At 30.9% G+C, this 27,747-nt stretch overlaps 1 protein-coding gene across 1 annotated transcript in view; it reads right to left on the bottom strand.

Moving 5' to 3' along the window:
- The window catches only part of LOC119601780 (glutamate receptor ionotropic, kainate 1-like), a 405,267-nt gene that overhangs the window by 181,088 nt on the left and 196,432 nt on the right, over positions 1-27,747 (bottom strand). The window contains exons 2-3 of the mRNA XM_037952922.1: positions 13,379-13,554; positions 13,252-13,305 (exon numbers count right to left, since the gene is read on the bottom strand). Of these exons, the coding sequence (XP_037808850.1) occupies positions 13,252-13,305; positions 13,379-13,554 (230 nt within the window). The remainder of the gene's footprint in view (positions 1-13,251; positions 13,306-13,378; positions 13,555-27,747) is intronic.

Below are 27,747 nucleotides of genomic sequence, written 5' to 3'. Positions count from 1 at the left end.
AACGTGAATGCACTCACTTTTGCAATTTGATAATTAATTAGCCATATTATCGTGATTCAATACGAACAAATTATTGGCCAAAGATGCTTTTGCATAAATGTGACCATTTTTACCAATTGAACAGCCATCCGGTTTAAAATTAACTTCAAAACCTTCACTGGTTAGTTTGCGCACTGATAATAAGCTTCCATCCAATTCGGGTATATACAGCACATTCTGTACCAGAATTTTATTACCTTCACAAAATAGTTTACAATCACCTGTTCCGCTTGACTTCACCTCAGTACCATCAGCTAAATAAACTGCTTCAATTTGTTGCCTGTTCATATTCATAAAATATTTCTTCTCACAGCACATATGACATGTAGCAGCAGAATCTATAAACCAGTTACCATTTGTTTTACCTTTTGTTACACCAAAACAAACGTTTACGCTGTCATCCTTCACAATATTAGCACGGTTGTAATTTACTTTTCGTTGATTTTGGGGTGCTTTATTTGGACAGTTTCTTTTAAAATGACCTGGCTTGTTACAAATAAAACATTTCGACACAAACTTTTTCTTCTGAATTTTAAATGCAGCTTCTGGCTTCTGCTAGAAGCAACTTTTCGGTTACCAAATCCAACGTTAGGTCAGCTTCAGAACGCATTTCCAATGATGAAATTAAAGGGTTGTAATTCTCCGGCCCAACAAAAATGCAACAGCTTTATGCTCCTCTATAACTTCTCTAAGATCTCGCAAACGATCAACAATTGTCAAAAATTAATATGGTCCTCCATAATTTTACCATTAACTAGGCGCATTGATGACATTTGTCTAAGAAGACTAACTTTGTTGGTTATATTTGGCTTCTCGTTTTTCAAGGTTTTTTGCTGTTTGCAGTTGCTTAATAAGAACTTTCTGTGATTCCTCCACAGCCAAACCAATAACAGCTCTTGCCTTACCATCACGGGTCAACCACTTAGCATCCGGAGCGGCCGGTACATCACCAACAACAACATCCCACAACTCCCTCTCCAGCAGAAGCAGGTCTATGTTAAATTTCCAAACATGATAATTGCCATTTGACAATTTAGGAAATTGTGCACCAATTGCGATCATATTAATTTATTTTCAACAATTCGTACTTTACTTTAAAAAAATTTAAAAATTAAAACCCAGAGACTGGTCCCATAACCTGTTGTTAAGATCAATTTTATTAAAGAAGTAAAAAAAATGGTGAATATACAATAAAATACGTTATAAAGACAGAGGTGCAATATTAAGTACTAAACATCAAATATAGTAGTATTACAAATGCATTTACAGATATTCCAAATAGTTATTATTGTATAATATAAATATAACACTAACATGAAAACTACTCAGTTTTTTGTTATTGTTTTTCATATAAAATTTTAAATGTTGTTTTACATTCTTCTTTCTGAATACGGGCCTTTAAATAATTTAAGTTTTTTGTTTTTTATTACAATAAGCTTTTATTTTGTTTAAAAAGTACATATGTATATAGTCCAAAATGTGTACTATATCAGGATTCAGTTATAGCACATAAAGTGGCTTAAAAAGAAATTCGGTTACAGTCCAAATTCGCTTATAGTCCACAAAAACTGTGTAACTGTAGTTGTGGACTATAAGCGAAAACCACTGTATAATAGTTTTCCAGATATAATTTTTTTACATATTGGGGATGCCACGCAAATTATTGCAAGTTTACTAATTTTTCCAAAAGTTAATTTAGATTTTAATGTAACCTGTGAAAAATTTGAATAATATAATAGTATAAGTCCGCCCATTTTTCTCTAAATGTTCACATAAATGTCAAAGTTTTTCATGTAAAATTTTCTAGCTCTAATAGTTTCTCAGATATATGAATTATTTATTTATTTATTTTCCTTTTTGCTAGTCCGCCTATTTATTACCCAAATGTTCACATTGATGTCAAAGGATTTTTGCTCTAATAGTTTCACAGACATACGATTTCTACTTATTTCATATGGGAGGTCCGTCCATTTTCCCCAAAATGTTCAAATAAATGTAAAATTTCTTCGTGCAAAATTTTAAGATTTTAGGTCTATTAGTTTCCAAGCCTCCCTGATAAAAGTCCGCCCTTTTTCCCCAAAATGTTCAGATGAATATTAAAGTTCTTCGTGCAAAATTTTAAGAAGCTAGCTCTATAAGTTTCCCAGATAAACGAATTTTTGTATATTTTATTCAAATGGGAGGAGCAACGCCCCTCCCCCATTGGTAGTCCTCCAATTTATTACCCAAAATGTTTACATGGATGCTAAAGTTCAAAATGCATTTAATTCATATGGGGGTGCCCCCTTTTCTTAAATAATCATATAAACACTAAAGTGGTTCCGACTAAATTTGAGGACTCTATTTATTATATTTTCTCAGATATATTGATTTAAGATTTTCTAAGGTGCCTACTATAGCCAATCCGCCCAGTTTCTGAGATATGCAACTTTTAATACTTATATTTAATGTGGGCGTGGTAGGTCGCTATTGTTCCTTCCAGACATACAGAAAAACACTGTGAAAATTTCAGAAAAATCGGTCCAGCCGTTTAGCTGTCTATAAAGTCCAAACAAACAAACAGACATTCATTTTTATATACAGTGGTGGTCATGAGGTTAGCAAATTTGGTATATGTGAACTATAACATCAAATATTTCCTATAGTTCTTAACTTTTATAACAAATTTTTTTATGCGTAACACATGTCCTTCGACTATCAAAATAGGCTCTTAAATACTTTAGTAAAAAAATTAGATAACGAAAGTTCAGTTAAATTGCGTTTTTTGTTCGACAACGACCCAAAATATGTTAAAAGTACAGAGAGGAGCTGCTTGGAAGCGAGCGGGATTGTCATATTTGTAGTGCCCAGTATAATTTCTCGATCCCAATCCAATAAAGAACATATAAAATGATATGGAGCAACAAATAAAAGCAGAAATCCCCAAGAATTTTGCCAATTTAAGGCCTTAAAGCTAAAATGTATGTCATGAAATTTCTAGTGGGTTCTGGTGAAGATTATGTCCAGGAGAAGGAATAATATTATCCAAATGTGGAAATATTTTATAAAATATGAATTTCTAAGTGAAATTAAATAAATTTTGCCGGTTGTTTTGTTTTATTTTTAACTAGCTACTCCCAGTGTGCTTTGCTACCTTAAAAGCAATGTAAATAAAAAATCACTTAACGATTTTGAAGATCCTAACTACAATAGCTTTCCACATATACAATTTGTCACATATGAGAAATGCCACGCAAATTACTGCAAGTTAGCCAATTTTCCCGAACGCTAATTAAGATTTTAATGTAATATAAATTAATACAAATTTTAATAATCTAATAGTTTACCAGATATACTAAATTTTGTATTTAATTTATATGGGAGTTGCCAAGCCCCCCATTCAAAGTCCGCCCGTTACTCTCTAATTGTTCACATGTATGACAAAGTTCTTCATGTAAAATTTTAAGATTCTAGCTCTTATAGTTTCCGCCTTTATAGTCCGCCCTTTTTTCACAAAAATATTCAGATGAATATTAAAGTTCTTCGTACAAAATTTGAAGAATCTAGTTCTATTAGTTTCCCAGATAAACGAAATTTTGTATTTAATTAATATGGGAGGTACCAAGCCCCCATTGAAAGTCCACCCCTTATTCTCAAAATTTTCATATGAATATCTATTTCTATTTAAATTATATGGGTGCAAAATGTTCAGATGAATATTAAAGTTCTTCGTGCAAAATTTGAAGAATTTAGTTCTATTAGTTTACCAGATAAACGAATTTTTTTGTTTCATTCATAGAGGAGGTACCGCTCCCCTCATTGGTAGTCCGCCAATTTATAACCCAAAATGTTTACATGGATGTTAAAGTTCTTCGTGCAAAATTTTAAGATTCTAATTGTAATAGGTTCCAAGAAAAATTTCTTAATAGGGGCGTGGCTCCTCGCCCACTTCAAATTTCAAGAAAAACGGTTCAGCCGTTTATCTATATATATAAAAATGAATGTTTGTATATATGTATGTATGTATGTATGTATGTATGTAGTATGTATGTATGTATGTATGTATGTATGTATGTATGTATGTATGTATGTATGTATGTATGTATGTATGTATGTATGTATGTATGTATGTATGTATGTATGTATGTATGTATGTATGTATGTATGTATGTATGTATGTATGTATGTATGTATGTATGTCTAGTGTATGTATGTATGATGTATGTAGATGTATGTATGTATGTATGTATGATGTATGTATGTATGTAGATGTATGTATGTATGTATGTATGTATGTATGTATGTAGTATTATGTAGTATGTATGTATGTATGTATGGTATGTATGTATGTATGTATGTATGTTGTATGTATGTATGTATGTAGTATGTATGTATGTATGTATGTAGTATGTATGTATGATGTATGTATGTATGTATGTATGTATGTATGTATGTATGTATGTATGTATGTATGTAGTATGTATGTAGGTATGTAGTATGTGTGTATGTATGTATGTATGTATGTATGATGTAGTATGTATGTATGTATGTATGTATGTATGTATTGTTTGTTTGTTTGTTTGTTGTTTGTTGGACTTTATAGACTGCAAAGCGGATGGACCAATTTTCCTAAAATTTTCACAGTGTATTCCTGTATGTCTGGAAGAGGTAATAGGCTACTTTCTATTTTGAAATTTGAAGTGGCCGGGAGCCACGCCACTATTAAGAAAATATTAAATCAGTATATCTGAGATAATATAACAGTTAGAGTCATCAAATTTTGTAGGATCCACTTTAGTGTCAATATGATTATTTAGGACAAAAAGTAGGCGGAATAGCAGCAGAGGGCGTGGCACCTCCCATATAAATTAAATAGAAAAATTATTTTTTCTTGGAACCTATTACAATTAGAATCTTAAAATTTTGCTCGAAGAAACAACTATGGGCTACCTCTTATTGGAAGGAACTATAGGCTACCTCTTATTTTAAAATTTCATGTGAGCAAAGTGCCACGCCCACATACATAATAAGTATTTAAAATCACATATCTCAAAAACTGCAACAGCTAGAGTTCTCAAATTTGGTATGGGCAACTTTGACATCCACATGAACATATAGGGACAATATGGGCGGACTAGCTATAGTGGGCGTGGCCCCTCCCATATAAAGAAAACCTTAAATTAGTATATCTGAGAACAGTTAGAATCATCCAATTTTTCGGAGCCACTTTAGTATCAACAAGAATACTTAGGGCAAAAAATTAACGGACTAGCAATAGGGGGTGTGGCACCTCCCATATGGATTAAATACAAAAAGTCGTTTATTTGGGAAACTATGGAATCTTTAAATTTAGCACTCTGGAATCTTTAAATTTAGCACGAAGCTCTTTAACAACTATAGGGTTCTTTTTATTTTAAAATTTCATGTGGGCAAAGTGCCACGCCCATATGCATAATAAGTATTTAAAATCACATATCTCAGAAACTGCAATAGGTAGAGTCCTCAAATTTGGTATGGACAACTTTGACAACCACATGAACATGTTGGGACAATATGGGCAGACTAGCTATAGTGGGCGTGGCCCCTCCCATATAAAGCAAATTTTAAATTAGTATATCTGAGAAAATATAACAGCTAGAGTCCTCTAATTTTTCGGAGCCAATTTAGTATCAACATGAATATTTAGGACCAAAATTTGCGGAATGGCAATAGGGGGCGTGGTACTCCCATATGAATTAAATACAAAAAATCGTTTATTTGGGAAACTATTGGAGCTGGGATCTTTAAATTTTACACGAAGCACTTTAACATCTATGTGAATATTTTGGAGGAAAAATTGGCGGACTAGCAATAGGGGCCGTGGTACCTCCCATATGAATTAAATAAAAAATGCGTTTATTAGATCTAGAATCCTCAAATTTTGCACGAAGAACTTTGACATTCATTTTAACATTTGTGTAATAAATTGGCGGACTAGCAATATGGGAAGTAGCACTTCCCATATGAATTAAATACACAAAATCGTTTATTAGAGGTAGAATCTTAAAATTAACATAAAAGTGAACATTTGGAAGTAAAATGTGCGGACATTCATTTGGAGTTCTTGGAACCTCTCATATGAATTAAATACAAAAATATCTGAGAAACTAATAGAGCTAAAATCCTTAAATTTTGCTCTAACAACCCTAACATGTGAATATTTGAATCTAGAACCTAAAATTTTGCACAAAGAATTTTCACATTCATGTGAACATGGGAGGTACAATACACCTATTCTGGACTATCAAAAGGGGCTATGGTACCTCCCATATGAATTAAAATAAAAATTCGTATAACTGGGAAACTAACAGATCTAGAATCTTCAAAAATCATAAAGTGTGGTTTTTATTTATACTGATTTTAGGGTGGCAAAGCACACTGGGTATAGCTAGTAGTCTATAAACTTCAAATATACAAACAAATATACAAACACACATTAATTTTTATATATATAGATAATTTATCAAAAAATGCAACACCCCTCCCCCCCAAGAATGTCAAAGAGAGAAGAATGCCCCTCTTATCCGGTCCGGGGCGTGAAAATATCCGGAGACCCTGTTCCCACAGCGGCGACACCGGGCTGTGGTGAATCGAACGCTACTGGCGTCCGAACTAGTTAGGTGGTAGCTCCAGGCTGGACTACTCCGCGAGCTTCTTTCTTTTCTCAGAAACTACTAAATAAATGAATTTTGTCACACGTTATTTTCTTTGTCCAGGGATCAAATATGTTCAAACTCAAAACAATCGATTCAAAATTTCCCCAAAGGTATATATTTTTTGGATTAGTCCATAATTGGGCATAGCTCCCATATAAGGCCCATTTCCGATAACCACGTAAACGCACATATTTCATAAATGAATGAAGATATCGGTTTAAAATTCGTCATAAATGTGTTTAAAGTAGACATAAAACATTTTTTCCGGATCGGCACATAATTGGTCACAGCTCCCATGTAAGGTCCACTTCCGAAAATCACTTAAATGCACATAGCTAATTTAGAAATAAAGATATTGAAATAATATTCATATATCACTCTGCAAAATATTTTTTGGATCGGTCCATAATTGGGCATAGCTCCCATATAAGGCCCATTTCAGATAACCACGTAAACTGAATGAAGATATCGGTATAAAATTAGTCATGAATGTGTTTAAAGTAGATTTGAAATACCCTTCAAAATGTTTTCCGGATCGGTCCATAATTGGTCACAGCTCCCATATAATGACCACTTTTAAAAATCACTTAAACACAAATATCCAGTTAAGAAATCATCATTCTGCGAAATTTTAATAAAACTTCGGATATATATTTTATATTATCTGGACTATAATACACTGAAAATACTTTATTTAAAATGCACATTAGTAAAGAATTATTACGTATTCTCTAAAATATTACAAAAAAATGCAATTTTGCCGAAATCCACCGAGTTCAAATCGCAGGTATAGCTAAACTGTAAGAAATATTGATCTAATTTTTTTTACTGTTTAATTTCTTTATCTATTGTACATAAATCCCCATGATATCTTCTTAAAATTTTGTTATTGTTTAACAAAGGCCCCATCTTTTTTGATGGTGGGTATAAAAATAAAAATTTGATTTAAATTCAGAATTAAGTGACCCAACTCAAAAAATCGATTTAGATGAGAGGAAAGCCTAGACCATTTTCTGTAAGAGCTTTGTGGTTACTCTGTGGGATGCAAGTGGCAAAAAAAGGAAAAAGAAAGCCCATTTTGAAAAAAAAAAAAATAAAAATTGTTTAAAAAAAATTGCAAACAATGAAATAGCTATCTATACTCTTTTGGACAATTTTCGTTAGGAAAGTTACACTCATTTGAAAGAAACTCTGTATGACCAAAATGTCCCCAACTTTGACCCTCTCTAACTCCGGCAGTTCTTGGCCAATAGAGCTGAAAATGTGTGTCTGTCCTTGTATCCGATAGTACTAACCTTGGTTCAAATTTCATTCAAATAGACTTTTTGAAATGGGACAATTGGCACTAAATTGCCCCTATACTATTTTAACCAGATAAGATATTAGAAATCCAATGAATAGTAATAGTCAATAAATAGTAAACAAGTAAAAGTGCTATATTCGGCTATGCCGAATCTAATATACCCACCATCAAACCGTATGCCGTAAAAGTAATGCTCTCTTATAAATATCATGGTGATATTACTAATCAAATTTACTAAAGAGAGGTAGGGTGAATTATTGACCGTTTTTATAAAATTTTTCATAATTTTTTTAGACCTATTTTGGTTCATATAAACAGGTCTACATCGAATATCAGTTCCCGATACTTTCCGGTAGGAAAATTTACGTTCCTATAAAAATTTCTTTGGTTTTGGCTCGTAGGAAACTTACTTATGTTAAATTTCATCTCTACACTTCTACTTTTAAGCTAGTAATGAGCGTTAAAGTATTTATCTGGAGGGGTCCTTATATGGGGGTAGGGTAGGGTTGCCAGATTCTTTTTTGGACAAAACAAAAAAAGCTGGACATAAAAAAATACTGAGAAGATGCTAATTTTGGTTTTGTGTAAATAATTTCACAGTGATACACCAAAAAAATGCAGGGGTTCTCATATACCAATTCCGTTTTGTTTTGTCCACAGAGTACGAATATATTTTTAGTTTTCCCCGATCACTTCGTCAACTTAGTTTTTTAGAGCAAAATATGTGAAAAAGCTCCATTTTTGAAGTTTTAAATTTTAAAAATCATAAGTACGTAAGCTGTACGTAAAGAAATTGACTATCGCTCGCAATAATTTCTTTTCGCGTACTTTCCTGTAAGAAATATACAGTAACTTTATGATAGAGAGTAATTTTTAATTTACTCTCAATCAAAGAAATATCCAAAAAAATACGCAAAATCCATTTTTTTTTTTTATAAACAAAGATTGGTAATGCCCTTTTGCTGAAATCTCAATCGCTAACAAAACACTAAAAAACAAATAATTGTAACTTTGATTTTACCTATAAATAAATGGATATTTAAAGTTAACAAAACATGTAGTATCATTAAAAATATATTATTGTTTTAAAACTTCATGATACAAACATATTATTAAAATAATAATTTACACAAAACTAAATTGTTTTAAAAACGCTAGATTGACAATATTTGTTATGATTTTTCATGATAAATAAACTCTTTTAAAAACTAATTTATGATAAATAAAATTAAAATAAATCTAATTACAAATAATTTTTAATATTCGTGTGTTATTAATTTATATATTTCTTTCAAAAAATTTAAAATTTACCAAATTTTTGATTTCTTTGGTTTGTTTACATATTCATAACTCAAACATATGTTGTGAATATAAGTTGGATATTTTTTACTGGGGAAAAAATATCCAGTAAAATCAAAAAAATCTCTATCAACGAACTGTAATTTTTACCGCTCTCTTACTCTCTCGTTGCAAGTTTTCGAAAGTACGCGAACGGAATCCAATAACAATTGTTGCAAATTGTTACAAATTATCGAGTACGCGAACAGACCTAATACTTATTACGACATCAGCTGTTCAAGTGTTGAGACATGATGACAGAAAAGGGAAATCATAACTTAGTTGTATAACAAATGTACAAGCAGTGTTGGCTAACATGATTTGACAAAGATAACATAAAAATTATTGCAGTGTACTAAAAATATTTTATTTAGCTGGACAAATTAAATTTTAGCTTGAAACTAGACAAGCATCAAAAAAGCTGCACAATCCAGCCAAGTCTAGCCAGGCTGGCAACCCTAGGGTAGGGTCAATTATAAAATTTGCTAGATGTTGCTCGTAAGAGACTTACTTATGTAAAATTTCATTGGCTAGATTGTCTTATGGGTCTGTGACCAATATTTCGATGTGTTACAAACGGAATGACAAAATCAATATACCCCCACCTTTTTTGATGGTGGGTATAAAAAGCTTTTCTCGAAACGGATATGTTTTGAGTTTTCATATAGTAAATGATTTATTGATGAAAAACTGATTTTCTGAATATGTGGAGGGATTTGTGTTTATGAGTATTTATGCGACTAATGGACGTTTCCGTAATTTACTGAAAAAATTGTGAAATAAGGGCCGATCAAGGGTTATTTTTTATTTTTACTTATTATTCTTTTTACTTACATACACAACATCTGTTGCGTCAAAACAACACATTGTAATTACATACTTTCAATCTATTAGCACTAAAATTAAAATCAAAATTAATCAACAACATGTGTTGCAACACAGAACAAATCATTAAGAATGAACAACAAGAACAAAAAAATTGACAAATATAAAACTAAATAAATGAAAACAACAAAACAATTGTAAATTTAAATAATCATAAATTGAAAACAAAAACAATTAAGACATTTAAATTAAAAAATCCAAAAACAGAGCCGGGTTTTATTAAAGGTTGACCCTTAAACAGGCAATTTTTATGTATATTGGAGGTGCCATGACCAGTGTTGCCACAACAAAATTTTTTTTCTAACCAAAATTCGAATAAAAAATAATAAAATTAAGAAAAAAGTAAACAAAATTATTTTTATTTGTTTCATGTTAACATGTAATGGTATACGCACAATTGGGACGAACGACGAATTTCGTATAGCACGACGAACTAATCGAAAAGAATTCCTTGCGTAAATTCGTCGAATGGAACACAATCAAATTATTCGTACTGCGCATTCGTTTCAAAATTTGTTTGTTCGAAATTGGAAAAAGTAAGAAAAAGGAACAAAAATTATATTTTTGTGAATCTCCACGATTTTGAGATAATTTTAACAGCTTTAAAATTTATTCGAACATTATTTCGAAATTAGAAAATGTAAGAAATTGGCCTCGAAAAGAACTAAAATTATATTTTTGTGAATATCCTCAATTTTTAGATTATTTTAACAGCTTCAAAATTTTTTCGAACATTACTTCGAATTTTCGAACTTAATTTTAAATATTCCAACATAGCATTGTAGTGTCATCAAGTGTACTCCAGACTGCCAAATTTCAGACAATTCGGGCCACGATAACTGGTTTTAATGGCTTTAAAAATCTTTCGAACTTAAGTTCGAATTTTCGAAAATTTCATTTTTAGTTTTTATGACCCAGAGATTATAAAACATTTTTCAAACATAACTTCGAATTTTCGAATATAATTTCGAATGTTCGATTATAATATTGTATTGTCATTAGCTGTACTCACAACCGCCAAATTTCAGCAAATTCGGGCTACCGGAATTGGTCTTAAAACAATTTTCCCCAATTAATTCGTCGTTCGTCTGCGTAAGAAATAGAAATTAACCTATCGCATAGTTCGTTACGTACGACGAATTTCGTCATACGCAATGATTGTGTACATTTTCATATACCCAAGTGTGTTCTATTTCTGACGACGAATATTCGTTCTAAAAAATTCGTCGTTCGTTCCAATTGTGCGTATACTATAATGTAAATTTGGACATTAAAATAACAAATTCATTTTCTGAAGTGGAACTTGTAACTATGTTAAATTTCGTCGCTAAACTGGTATTATGAAGACAGTTATGAGCGTTAAAGTAATTTTCTGTAGGGGATCTTATATGAGACGTATGATCAATTATGGACCAATTCTCATAAAATCTGACAGAGATATTTTAGTTCCTTTAAAACTTGATTATGTTGAATTTTGTTGCTATATTGCAGTACATTATGAGGGATAGAGTCAATTATATACCAATCCTCATAAACTTTGACAAATACATTTCCAATAAAACTTTTTTATATTAAATTACATCGCTATACATGCTTTTTTGAGCAATATAGTAATTTTCTGAATAGGGCATATTATGGGAGCTAGGTGAAATTGTTGACCGATATTTCACATTTTCAATACCAAGCAAACTGGGTCAACTAAAAATATTTTGGCAAAATATTTCAGTTTTACATTCATAACTTTTGTAAATGTAATCTATCCACATTATCCGATAAATTGACCAAAATTTTGAATTTAAGGCGGTAAAATAAAAACAAGTATACAACATCATTTAAAAAATATTAATAAAAAACTAAAAGTCATGGTGAGATATTTAGTAGAAGTCAAAGGTCATGAATATCAAATCTTTGCATATATCGCGATTATTGTTCGTCGTACGAGTTTAGATGTTATTACAACTTTTGTAGACAATACAATTTAATTTTCCTTAGCCGTGTTACTTAAAAATATCAGTTGATTAATACTTTAAAGATATTGTGATACTATTCTTGCATCAATTAGCAGAAAATACTTTATTAATTCTTATTAAATCATTTATCTTAGAATTTCGGCAAATTAGCACAGTATCTGTTTATGCAAAATTTCAAATAGGTATAGAAGTTGCAATTATACTTTAAATTTAATTTGGAGGACATAATCTACTAAGTACTTAGACCATTCCCACCAAATTCCATAAAAATCAAAATGCGAAATACAGCCTACTTCGTTTTTTCATAAAAGTACCGCGAGTTCTTTACATTAAAAGTTCCAATAGAAATATTAACGGAAGGACGGACGAGTTTAAATCGACCCAAAAAGTTAATTTAAGTTAATGGATGCACCAAACGGAGAGAGAGGATCCATTATTAACGGTGTTAGATTGGCTAGTGTAAATAAAATAATATTACGGTTTTGTTATGATTTAAATCAACTCATTTAATATGTGGAAAACGCATAGGTACTTTTGCTAAATCCTAAACCAATTAAGATATCGAAAAATACCTTTGTGCACACAAGTATAACCAGTAGATGTACAAATTGCAGTAATAAAAAAATTTCGAATAGTAAAAAAAAAATTCCACATATTACCAAAATTCAAAACAGGGACAATATGTATATTTACATAGTTGATTTAAAACTAGAGATAAAAGAAGTTTTTTTAATTTTATTTTTAGAATAAAAGCAAACAGCATTTAGTTCAATTGTTTGCAAAAAATACCCAAAACGAAAAAATAATTCACATGTACACATGCAAAATAAAAATAACCAATTTTGGTTAATAATAACCAGAGTGGCAACATGACCGCTACTGAAGTGGTGCCAGTTTTGTCCTAAACATTAATATATGTAGATCATATAATTTCTTTAAGGACGTCACTATTATAGTTTTCCAGATATAATCACATTTAAGATTTACATCCCACCATATTTTTCAATTCCACCCTAATGTACTTAGAAACGCATGTACTTACGAATGTTGTAAACATATAATGATACCGATAATCATTCATTTGAAGTTGCAAAATCTTGAAAATATATAGAAAAATAATATATAAAGGATTTAAAAAAGTATACATATATATTTGTATATGTACTTACTGCACGAAAAAATAATTCAATGTTTTCAGGATTTGTATCAACAATAATTTTGTGTATTTCCTTCTGTCTAATCGCTCGCAAAACTTGTCTATAAGAATCAGGTGTAACTTGACGTATGTACATTTCTGTAGGTATTTCCGCTCTTGTATGCATTAGATCCTGTTGTTTAAATAAGCCTAAATATTAAAAACATAGTATTATTAACATTATTATTGAATATATTGTTTTTTGTGCTTATAGAAATTTTACATTAGAGGAGTACGGTGTAACATTACATACTCATTTTGTATGTGGGTGTGGCTTCTCGCTCACTTAAAATTTCAAAATAAAAAGTAGCCTATAGCTTCTTCCACACATACAGGAAGACACCGTGAAAATTTCAAGAAAATGGGTTCAGCCGTTATTCGTCTATAATATTCAAACATACAAACAAAGACACATTAATTTTTATATGCATATATACCAGTCGACCGACAAAAATTCGTTGCGAAAATTCTTCGAATCTAATTATACATACATACTGCGAACTCGTTTCAAAATTGGAAAATGTAAGAAAAACAAGTTAGATTGCTATATTCGGCACTGCCGAATCTTAAATACCCACCACTTGCAAACTACTTTTTATTAAAACCCAAAATAAATATGTTATAGGGCCGAATATATAGTTTATACTAAAGAAATAAATTTTACTTAAGTATTAAAGTACATACTAAGTACTAAAGTACTTTATTTTCCTTATGGAGAACTGTAAAACCCGGCACATGTTTTGTTTCCGTAATTAAGATACTATTTATCATTTTGTAACTTATTTATGCATGTATGTATGTAACTAATTTTGATTAGGACAAGAAACTTTTGTATTAAGTGATTTTCAGATATCGACCGATTATTCTTCGACCTATTATGTTCCGATCCTGCCAATAACTTATATGGGAACTATGACCAATAATGTACCAATTCGAAAAAAAAAATTCAAAATGATTTATCTATACACAGAACATACTCATGTCGAGTTTAATAATAAATTATGTGGTATTATGTGGTTTTCAGAAGTGAACCTTATATGGGAGCTAGTTATGGACCGATGCTGAAAAAATTCCTTATATGGAATGTAACCAATTATGGACCGATGTGGAAATTTTTCACGAATGATTTACATATACAAAACAAATTCACGTCGAGTTTTACCCTGATAGCTTCATTTATCAATGAATTATGCGCATTTAAGTGATTTTCGGATGTGGACCTTATATGTGAGCTATGACCAATTATGGACCGATCCGAAAAAAAAAAATTCGTAAAATAATTAATATTTATACACAAAACATATTCACATCGAATTTTATCCCGATAGCTTTATTTATCAATGAATTAAGCTTGTTTAAGCGATTTTAGGATGTGGACCTTATATGGGAGCTAGTACCAATTGTGAACTGATCCGGAAAAAATTTCACTGAATGATTTATATCTATATACAGAACATATTCACCTCGGGTTCTACCCTGATATCTTTATTAATCAATGAATTATGCGCATTTGAGTGATTTTCGGATGTGGACCTTATATGGGAGCTATGACCGATTATGGACCGATCCGGAAAAAAATTCCGTATAATGATTTATGTATATACAAAACATATTCATGTCGAATTTTATCCCGATAGCTTTATTTTTCAATAAAATATGTTCATTTAAGTGATTTTCGAAAGTGGACCTTATATGGGAGCTATGACCAATTGTGGACCGATACAGATCTAAGTCGGTAGTTTTAATTCCTGTTCATATAAAGTCAATATGTACAAAATTTTGTGTTGATACCGATATATTTGAGGAAGTTATTAACGATAAATTAATTTCAGGGTATATGTACCTTTGTATGGGGGCTATGGGAAATTTTAGATCGATTGTTACAATTTTAAACATAATTAATCTATAGATGGACAAAATAATCTGTGACAAAATTTGTCGAATTATCTTTGGTAGTTTCTGAGAAAACTACTCAAGAATTGGGGAAAAAAACTTAATTTTTTTGAGGTAGTCTGAAATTTTTACTCATAACTTTTTACGTTGTGAACCGATTTTGCTGATTTTCAATACCAAACTGCTTAGGAAAACAATGAATACTCTCAGTTGGTTGATTTTATTTGCTTAGTTTTAGCGTGAGCGTGTTTTAACCAGACAGACAGACAGAGGGACATAGCTAAATCGACTCAGAATTTCATAAGGATCCAGAATATATATACTTTGTTGGGTCTAAGATGAATATTTTTTGGTGTTACACACGGAATGACAAACTTATATATACCCTCTATCACCACTGATGGTGGTGGAGGGTATAAAAACAAGTTAGAGTGCGATATTCGGCTCTGCCGAATCTTAAATACCCTCCACCTTAAACTGGTTTCATAAATTATCAAATTTTATGGATTGATTCAAATTTACCTTAATATTTTAGACTTACTTTCATTACGCCTTACAATATGCAATTAAAAACAAAACTACCACTTAACAGACTGTTACAGAGCGTACTAAATTTAACTTATAATCTGTATTTAAAATAATTTCTATGTGTGAGAGAAATGTATGGTAATAGTTATACTTATAAAACTTATATAATTTTGTACGGGAGGTACAATAGATTTTCAACGTTATTGATCCTATGAAAAAAATAAAAAAAATTGCTTTTAAATTTGTTGAACCGAATTTCGACACTTAATTTGATTAAAAAAAAATTAATTATTTATGACAAAAAAGATAAATCGGCCAGGAATCGAACCTGCAATGTTCAGTTTGTTAATTCTTCCCTTCCATCCACTACAACACTTCATTATTTTGTCCTTCGTTAACTAATATTTTTCATATAAAAATGCCAATGTTATTTTCTGTTTGTTGCTGAATAGCATAAGAAATTAACAGTTACACTTTCTCAATGTGCACATTTTATTTGATCTTGGGTTAAAAACAATTTTTTACACAAACAGGAAAGAGAATTTCTATCTGAACATTAGTTGCAAACAATGACGAAGCTAGTTAATAGTGTAGTGGGAATGGCGTACAACTAGCAACAGTTTTTATTTAATTTTTTGCGAAAAATAATCAATTTTTTAATCCCTATGGGTGGTACAAGAAATTGTGGACTGATTTCGATTTTCAACTCAGTGGATTCCCAAACTATATGTATGACAAAATTCAAAAATAAATATTTGTGCCAAATTTTTTATGTATATCATTATTTGGTAATTAGTAATATGCGTTTAAGTTATTCTCGAAAGGGGACCTTAAACCGGAGCTATGACCAATTATGGATCGACCGTAAAAAAAATTATAATAAGTTTTCTGTAGATAAAAGCAATATTCGTGACAATTACAGACGTAAACAAATTACAAATTACAGATCGTAAACAAATTTTACAGTATCATTTCTGTGACAACTTTATTTGGTAATGAGAAATATGCGTTTAAGTGATTTTGAGAAGGAGACCTTGTATGGGAGCTATGACCAATTGCGGACCGATCGTGAAAAAATGTACAGTAAGATTTCTGTAGATAAAAGCAATATATGTTTGTATGAATATCGTTATTTGGTAATGAGTTATGTGCGTTTAAAAGTTTTCTGAAGGTAACCTTATATGGGAGCATAGAATTTAAATTTGTAAAATTTCGTAAAGATATCGGCATTATTTCGGAAGTTATTAACAATAAATTAATTTCGGGGAATATGTAAATTTGTATGGGAGGTATGTGTAATTGTGAGCCGATTTTTCCGATTTTTAACAATGTTGATCCTGGCACCAAGAGTTATATCTCTGACAAACTTCATCAATTTATCTGCAGTAGTTTTTGTAAAAAATATAAATAAATATGTGAAAAAGCACAATTTTTTTTGAGGTTGTCTCAAATTTTTACTCATAACTCTGAACCTATTTCACCGATCTTGCTGATTTTCAATACCAAACTGCTTAGGATATCAATGAACATTTTGGGTGAATTTCATAAAGTTCGGTTGCTTCGTTTTAACGTGAGCGTGTTTTATACAGACAGACGGACAGACGGACATATCTAAATCGACTCAGAATTTCATAAGGACCAAGAATATATATACTTTGTTTGGCCTCAAATGAATATTTCTCGGTGTTACAAACGGAATGACAAACTTATATATACCCTCTATCACCACTGATGGTGGTGATTGGCAGAGCCGAATCTTAAATACCCTCCACCAGCTACTTTTATATTAATATTTTTCTAATTGATCAAATATTTGTAGAAATAAGTTTTCTCATTTCTTAAATAGCAAAAAATCCCAAGATTTAAACAGCTTAAATCTATTCCAATTCCATGATTTATTGAACATTACAAACGCCATTGTCTTCATATTTTTATAGCGCTTAGCGAAATTTAGTAATTTGCATTTATGCATGTGTGTGAAAGATTTAAGGATTTTCAAAATACATATATATAATTTTTTTCTACACAAATTAATATTGCAACTAGTTAAATACGGTTAAAGCGCTTTTAGGGGCAGGACATAGTATGGGAGATATGACCAATTATAGACCGATCGTAAAAAATTTTTTAAGCAAAATTTCTGTTCATAAAAGCTATATTTCAGTCAAATTTAGTATCTATATAGTAATTTAGTAATAAGTAATGTCTGTTTAAGTGATTTTCAGAAGGGAACCTTATATGAGGCCGACCGCACCCATGTTATGAACCGATCGTGAAAAAATCTTGAAATAGAATTTTTGTATACCAAACTAATAATTGTGCCAAATTTTGTATCAATAGCTTTATTTGGTAATGAGTAATGTGCGTTTAAGAGATTTTCGTAAAAGAACCTTGTATGTTAGCTATGACCAACTAACCTAACCGATTACAAAGGGACCTAATTTGGACCCAAGTAAAGTTATACTTGTAAAAGTATACAGTCTGCTGAACCCATGACCAATTATGTATATAAAGACAAAATTTCAAAACTCTGTATCTATATCATGATTTTGTAATGAATATTGTGAATTTAAGTGATTTTCTGGAGGGACCTAGTATGAGAGCTATGACCAAATATGGACCGATCGTAAAACAATTTTATAGTTTAATTTATGTATATAAGAGCAATATTTTTGCTAAATGTATGGATATCAATATTTTGTAATGAGTTATGTGCGTTTAAGTGATTTTCGGGAGGGAACCTTGTATGGCAGCTATGAATAAAGTTGGAGCGATCATGCCAAATGTTCAAATAACATTTCTGTGTACAAAAATAGTATTTATGCCAATTTTTTTATGAGTATCACTATTTGGTAATGAGTTATGTGAGTTTAAGTGATTTTCGGGAGGGGACCTTGTATAGGAGCTATGACCAGTTATGGACCGATAGGAAAACAAATTCACAGCAATATTTCTGTGTATATGAACAATACTTGTGCTTGTGAATATCTTAATTTAGTAATTAGTTATGTGCGTTTAAGTGATTTTAGGGAGGGAACCTTGTATAGGAGCTATGACCAGTTATGGACCGATCGGAAAAAATTTTTTAAGTAATATTTCTGTGCATATAAGCAATACTAGTACCAAATTTTATATGGATATATTAATTTAGTAATGAGTTATGAGCGTTTAAGTGATTTTCGAGAGGGGACCTTGTGTGGGAGCTATGACCAATTATGGTCCGATCCAAAACAACTTTCATAGTAATATTTCTGTATATAAGAGCGATACGTGTACCAAATTTTATATGGATATCTTCATTTACAATTGAGTTATGTGGTTTTAAGTGATTTTCTGAAAGGGACCTTGTATGGGAGCTATGACCAATTATGAACCGATCGGAAAAAAATTTCACGGTAATATTTCTGTGCATATGAGTAATACTTGTACCAAATTTTATATGGACATCTTAATTTAGTAATGAGTTATGCGCGTTTAAGTGATTTTCGAGAGGGGACCTTGTATGGGAGCTATGACCAATTATGGACCGATCAGAAAAAACTATCACAGTAATATTGCTTTGCATATGAGCAATACTTGTGTCAAATTTTATATGGATATCTTAATTTATTAATGAGTTATGCGCGTTTAAGTGATTTTCGGCAGGGGACCTTGTATGGGAGCTATGATCAATTATGGACCGATCGGAAAAAAATTCACAGTAATATTTCTCTCTATATGAGCAATACTTGTGCCAAACTTTATATGAATATCTTAATTTAGTAATGAGTTATGTGCGTTTAAGTGATTTTCGGGAGGGGGCCTTGTATAGGAGCTATGACCAGTTATGGACCGATCGAAAAAAAATTTCTCAGTAATATTTCCGTGCATATAAGCAATACTTGTACCAAATTTTATATGGATATATTAATTTAGTAATGAGTTATGTGCGTTTAAGTGATTTTCGAGAGGGGACCTTGTATGGGAGCTATGACCAATTATGGTCTGATCCAAAACAACTTTCATAGTAATATTTCTTTTTATAAGAGCAATACTTGTACCAAATTTTATATGGATATCTACATTTACTTATCCAAACAAAGTAATATAAAAGCCTTCATAGGCCAATTAAACTATATTACAGAGGCAAAACCTGAATAGCATACATATGAAAAAAATTAATAATACTATTTATAAATATGTATATATGTACATATGAATGATATTAAAAATAAAAAATCAAAATCTTAAAAATAAAATAATATGCAAATAATTACTTACAGAAGTGAAACAAATGGCTCCCCAGCCAATATAAATAACAAAAATTATAAGAGCAAAATAAATTTACGTCCCATAAGTGGTAATATGTCATCAAATTAAAAGTGCATTACTCAATATATGTAGATGCTAGGAAAGTGTAATCGTTATCTGATTAAATGCTTATGATTAATTTAATAGTTTTAGTACAGTGTACTAATACCGTCCCTGAAATTGAATGATTAGACATGTCAGTTTTTAAAACACTAATACGTACATATGTCCTCCCAAAAAACTTATACTGCTACACCTACAAAAATAACAAGAAGAACATTGGCCGCCATATTCAATTACAAAACTTCAAATTTATTATACAAAAAAATAAACCCTGACCACCATATTTAATTACATCAAACCGGATGTTAAGTGAAAAAAAAGAATTTTATAGGAGTAAAATAATTATAGTGCCAAAATAAATAAAAATTAAACAAAAAAATCGATATACATATATAAAAAAATAATAAATTTACTATAAGAAAAGAAATCAACTAAAGATGAAAAAAAATGTTTGAAAAATGAAAATAACCTAAAAAAATTAAAAAAAAAGAGGAAAAAGAAATTATAATTATATAAGAAATTATCAAAAAACAAACAGAATTTATTAAAAAAAAAGAGTGTTAAAAAAAGAAGAAACAAGTTTATTTAAAAGGTGGCTTTTAAGAAAAGCTTTTAAGTATTATATAAATTTGCTAAAAGGGGTTTTACATTACAATACTTTGTATTAATATCAGAGTTCCTTTGTCTTTAATACAAAATAAAATCTGTTGTAAAAATGTATTAAACAATTTTAATTCATGTATTTCTTTTTTCTTTCTTTTGGTTTATATTTGATTTCAAATGTTTTTTGAAGAAAATTATGGTAAAAAATAGAAGAACATTAAACTGCAAATTGAAATCAAAAGAAAATTATAAATAAATTGTGTATTTTGTAGATTTTCAGATTAAAATACATTTATAAATAATACTATGTACTAATACAAAATCAGATAATGTAAAGTACTTTTAATAGTTTCAGTTTTGGTTAAGATTGAGCACTAACCAAGAAAATCAAAAAGAAATAAAAAGTACTTAAGATAAATATGGTACTCGACAGGACAATCATAACAAAACCATTAACTATCAACAGAAAAGTGCGCTAGAAGTTTAAGCCGAAAATAATTATTCGAGTGGGAAAATATACGAAGGTCAATAGGTAAGTAATTCCAACACCGGGCCACTCGAACAACAAAAGACCGTTCAAAACAACTGCACCTAATTTGAGTATTCATAGTAGAATGGGAAACAGAGAATCTGGCACAAAGTTGAGAAGGAAGGCCAATCTTCATAGCCCTGTAAAAGTGTAGCACACTACGATATGACATAAATGAACGAAATCCACATCCAAGGAAATCACACACATAGGAAGAAACTGGCATTCTACGTCGAAGTCTACCAGTAATGTATGACAAAGTTCCTGACACAACCTCTAATCCATATGTAATATCAATAATGCATAAGCAAGTTTATGTCTAAAATAAAATGGTAAATATATGTTATTGGAGAAAATTCTTCGAAATATCCCAAATACCCTGGAACAAACGCGGTCAACATGTCCCTCAAAAGTAAGCCGATCATCAATATGAAGACCCAAACACCTAAGCCTTTCAACAACAGCAATTCTGGAACCATCAAGAAAAATATTCAAACCTGAAAGACCAAAAAGCATAGCTTTAGTCTTCCCAGAATTAACAACTAAAGAATCACTAAAGAATCACTATTGAGAAAAACGTGCCAGACTATAATTAATGTTAGACTCAAGTACATCACTATTGTCTCGATTAGCAGTAAAAATGAGAAGGACATCATCCGCAAATAGAAAAGATCTACAAACGCCGCTATCAATATACTCCGGAAGATCATTGACATATAATATAAAAAGAAGGGGACCCAAGACAGAGCCTTGTGGTACCCCAGAAAAAAGTGATAAAAGCCGGGAATATTTCCCATCAATGTCAACAAACTGTTGCCTACCAGAAAGGTACGAGTATACTAACTTACAGTCTGATCTCGAGAAACCAAAAAACTCACTCAGTTTATGAATCATAACAGAGTAATTAATTGAATTAAATGCTTTCGTCAAGTCAAGAGAAACCAGAGAAGTCAATCTGCATTCATTGAGATTGTCACGAACCATGTCCGTTAAATTTAAAAGCAAAGACGTAGTGCTGTGACCACGGCGGAATTCATACTGTGAAGGTACAATACTGCTATGAACGAATGAAAGAATTTGATCTTTAATAATATGCTCCACTGCTTAGAAATCGCAGGAAGGATCGAAATAGGCTTTAAATCATCAATACCGTGAACAGGCCCAGTCTTCGGAATATGTACAATACGTGCCACCTTCCATACAGAGGGAAAAGACGAAGTTGTCAGTATGGAGTTGACATGAAATACAAGAGAGTTAGAAATATAAGGGAAAATTACTTTAAGAAATTTAATGGGAATACCATCAGTACCCACAGAACTGGATTTAACCCTACACATTACTAAAAGAAAAGGACCCATCAAAATTATCAAAATCAAAAGGATTAGTACTCTCAGGGATACCAATATTAGCAAAATACTCATTTACCTCATCAACATTGAAATTAGACTGCAGAATGTTGTCGTCAGTAAATCCACGTCCTTTCAGAATTCTCCACATAGCAGAAGATTCCAAACCAGAAAAAGTTTTTCCAAAAGAAATTCTTTCTCTACGAATCATATTCTTAGCCCCATTCCTATATCGACAATAAATCTTCCAATTATCATCAGACGATAATCTCTGAAAAACAGAATATGCTAAATCCCTAATTTACTAATGCACAGTGGGGCAGAATGGAAATTTTTTGGAAATAAATCTGGCATTTCTAAACGGCTGATCCGATCGGGATAAAATTTGGCGTGAGCGTAGCCAAGGAGTATTCGAGTTTAAGTTTTGAAGATGAACCCTGCAGGCGCTGTGGCGGCTCAAAATAGGGTACCTGCGACAAAAAGTAAAATTTTTAAACTCGTGCCATTTTTTTGTTTTTCACCCAAAATTTCACCAAAATACGCTCGACGAGATCTTGAAAAAACATGCTTGGCATACTACTTATCTCTTATAATATCCGAGTTATAGGCATTTAAAAATTTAGTGATACAAAATTTACCATACCTTGGTAAATGATGAAATTAAAGGACACAGGTTTAAATGAACATATTTTTGAATGTAATTGAGATATTGGCTTGAAATTTTTTGTAAAGGGTCGAGAATTTCCATATCTAACTAAAAAATGATATTAAGGGATAAATATGGACTAAATTGTTGTAGCTATCTGCGACCCTATTAAAATTTTGATATAAATCATAGTTTTAGAAATTAAACAAATATGTAATATATGACAAAATCTTTATTTATGAACAAAACTCAATGAAATTTTCAACGCTTGTTAAATTTGTCATTTAAAATAAGAAAATGCAAAAAAAAATTGAAAAGGTCAAAGGGCATCCCGCAATTCCCAAAAATAGGAATGAAAATCCCAAAAATGGGATTTTTTACTTTTTTGCCCATAGGGTCCACATTTCTTTCAGGGCTGGGAAAATACTTTTGGAGTAAATAGAAAACATATTGAGGTTTCCAAAAGTGCTTTCAGTTTTCTGATCCCAGCTTTGGGATTTTAGAACATGTCGCCCAAAGTTGAAGTTTTCATAAAAAATAGGTCACATTCGGAAGGACGCAGTGGCAACATTTTCAAAAAATAGGACAAGTTTTTTACGCCAAAGCGTTCTGCGTAAAGATACCTTTTAGAAAAATATAAAATTGTTATATGTTCTTAAAGAAAATTTTATTTTATTAATAAAAGAGTTAAGACACATTTTTGGCAAAAAAACGCCAAAAATCTAAAATTTTTTGAATTCTTAAATTAAAAAACGTATATTTTTGGATCAGTAAATGATATTGATCTGAAATTTTTTGTATATTATTGGAAATTTTGTTGTCTAACTAACAAGAAAAAATTGAGTCCATTTGGTCCAAAATTACGCCCGGTATTCAAAAAAAAAGGCGGACCAAGGTATGGTAAATTTTGTATCACTAAATTTCAAGATCTCGTCGAGCGCTTTCACAAAATATAAAAATCTTTGTATTTGGGTGAAAAACAAAAAAATGGCACGAGTTTAAAAATTTTACATGTCGTAGGTACCCTACTTTGAGCCGCCACAGCGCCGTCTCTGGGGCATCTGCAGGGTTCATCTTCAAAACCGTTTAGAAATGCCAGATTTATTTCCAAAAAATGTCCATTCTGCCCCACTGTGTAAAGTGTTATGTGGTTTTAAGTGATTTTCGGGAGGGGACCTTGTATGGCAGCTGTGACCAATTATAGACCGCTCGGAGAAAAATTTCCAGTTATGGACCGATGGAAAAATAATTTCACAGTAATATTTCTGTATGTGAGAGCAATACTTGTACCAAATTTTATATGGATATCTTAATTTAGTAATGAATTATTTGCGTTTAAGTTATTTTCGGGAGGGGACCTTGTATGGGAGCTATGCCCAATTATGGACCGATCCAGAAAATTTTTTCTCTGAATGAATTCTATTGACATAAGATTTTAATTTGTAAAATTTTGTAAAGATTTCGACATTGTGACGGAAGTTATTAACAAAAAACCCATTTTCCGGGAATATGTACTTTTGTATGAGAGGTATATGAAATTGTGGACCGATTCTGGTCAGCAGGAATCAAGCTTTTGTGTAGAGACGTATGTATGGTGATTTTCATGGAATTATCTTGCATAGTTTTCGAGAAAATTACATCAGAATGTGTAAAAAATGCTTATTTTTTCGAGGTTGTTTCAAATTTTGATTCATAACTTTTCCCGGTGTGAAACGATTTTACTAATTTTCAATACCAAATTGCCTAGGACAACAATAAATATTTTGGGTGAATTTCGTTAATTTATGTTGCTTCGTGTTAACGTGATAATGTTTTATACAGACAGACAGACAGACGGACAGACGGACATAAAGTCCAAGACTATATATACTTTGTTGGGTCTCAGATGAATATTTCTTGGTGTTACACACGGAATGACAAAGTTATATATACCCTCTATTACCACTGATAGTGGTGGAGGGTATAATAACTAAAATTATATTTATGTCAATTACCAAGATTTGAGATAATTTTAACAGCTTTAAAATATATATATTCGAGCAAGTAGTATGGAAGTGGGGAGGCAGAATTTTCTCTGCCTCCCCATTTATAAGAGCTAAGCAAGAGCAAATGGTGGCACAGAAATTCTGCTCCCCCATTCATAAGAGCTATGTATATTGAAAAATGATGGCAGAGAAAATTCTGCTCAGTGAATATTTTTTTTTGTAATTTTGCTTGTATAAGCAGACAATTTTTAAATTTTTGCACTTTTAAAAGTGATGAAATTGGAAACTGATGACTTGCACAAATATTTTTTTGGTATGTTTACGTGAAAAAATAACCTTGATTAAGGCTGTTCACATTAATGAGAGATATTTTATGTTGTTTAGTATGTTCATGATTAATATTGAATACTCTAATAACAAATTAATGGGAGTATTATTTTCTATTTACATTAAACATTTTTCTTCTCTAGAATACTTTTAAAATTATAGTATATGGCTCAATATTTACATATCAAAAATATCAATTTTAAATATTAAAGAAAAATACTCTTTTTGTTATTATTCTATTGCTACTGAATCACTAATATTTCTACTTTACTTTGCAATCAATACTCTATATACACACATACATATGTACATATTTTTGTTGTACTCTACGATACATAGTTTTGTTAAAAATTAGAAATTACAGATTTATTTCTCATTATTTAAATTTCCCTATTCCGTATCATTAACTAAAACAATATTTGTGACCCTATAAAATTCTTGAATAAACATATTTCCAGTATTTATTAAAAAAAAATAATAATAAACATTTTCACAATAATAATTTCTATACAATATTAACAATATAAACCAAAAATGTTAAATATGTACTTGACAGAGAAAATTATACGATTTACAAAGACTGATTTTTCTTATTAGTTTTAAGCAATTACTTAGATAATTGCTGAGTAAAAGTAATGACTTAAAATGCTAATGTGTGAGTAATAAACATTTTTGCTGGAAAATGTTAAAAATTACTTTCAAACATTAAAAAGAATTAAAGTTCATCTGTCATTTTTTTAAGTTTTTTTTTTTAAATAAACTAAATTGTTATCAATATCATTTCTTCTTTACATATAAGATTTTATATTATCAATGAATTTTTTTCATTATTCTGATGGATTTGTTTCATTTAGTATGTTTATCAAAATATTTCGAATAATTTCACTTATATGCAGGAAAAAAAAAAATTATATTATAAAAAAAAAAAAAAATTTTTTTGCTACGGACGGATATAGTAACACATTTTTTGGCCTCTACGACAAATCATGTTATAACTTTATTAAAAAAAATCTAACCAAAATTTATTTCTTAAAGAAATTAATTTATTAATATTTCTATGTTGCAAACATTTTAATAACAAATGTTTATAAATTGCAAAAATGAGTAAAAATTTACTTCTTTTTTGAATTATAAAAGATCTCTAGATATATTACTTGTTTTTTTTATACCCACCATCAAAAAAGATGGGGGGTATATTGATTTTGTCATTCCGTTTGCAACACATCGAAATATTGGTCATAGACATGTCCGTCCGTCCGTCTGTCCGTCTGGCTGTTGAAATCACGATAGAGACCACACGAGAGGAGCTAGACGGTTGAAATTTTGCATAAATATTCTCTATTGTTAAGGTTTATTTGGTATTGAAAATGGGTAATATCGGTCCACTTTTTGGGGTTGCCCCCATACAAGTGGACCTCCAAAAAACAGCTTTAACGGGCATAACTGCTTGAGAAGTACAAGTATATCGATGAAATTCGACATAAATAAGTTTCATATGAGCCAAAATCTTTCTATAAAATTCTTTGAGGATCGGCCCATAAATGACCCTACCCCCAATATAAGGTCCCTTTCTGAAAATTACTTTAACACACATTACTGGTCCCAAAATGCAAGTATAGCGATGAAATTCGGTATAAGTATGTTTCTTACGAACCAAAATCTCTCTACAAATTTTTTTTAGGATCGGCCCATAAATGACCCTACCCCCCATGTAAGGTCCCCTTTAGAAAATTACTTTAACACTCATTACTGGTCCAAAAATGCGATTATAGCGATGAAATTCGGTATAAGTAAGTTTCTTACGAACCAAAATTGCTCTACGGCCCATAAATGACCCTATCCCCCATAGAAGGTCCCCTTCTGAAAATGACTTTAACGCTCATTACTGGCTAAAAAATACGAATATAGCAATAAAATTTTACACAATTAAGTTCCTCGCGAGCCAAAATCTTTTTAATAACTTTTATGTGAATAGGTCCATAATTGGCCCTACTCCCCCTATTGGGTCCACTTCGGGAAATAGCTTAAACGCTTACTACTGTCTTAAAAATACGAGTAAAGCGATGAAATGCTACACACGTAAGTCTCTTACGAGCCAAAACCTCTGTACCAAATTTTTTGGATCGGCCCATA

This window comes from Lucilia sericata, unplaced genomic scaffold (genome assembly GCF_015586225.1).
Source record: "Lucilia sericata isolate MDLA Ls3-8-SP2 unplaced genomic scaffold, ASM1558622v1 Contig000189F_arrow, whole genome shotgun sequence".
Lineage (NCBI taxonomy): Eukaryota > Metazoa > Arthropoda > Insecta > Diptera > Calliphoridae > Lucilia > Lucilia sericata.
Note: the sequence above shows the minus strand (reverse complement) of the source record. Positions and strands in the feature narration are given on the sequence as shown.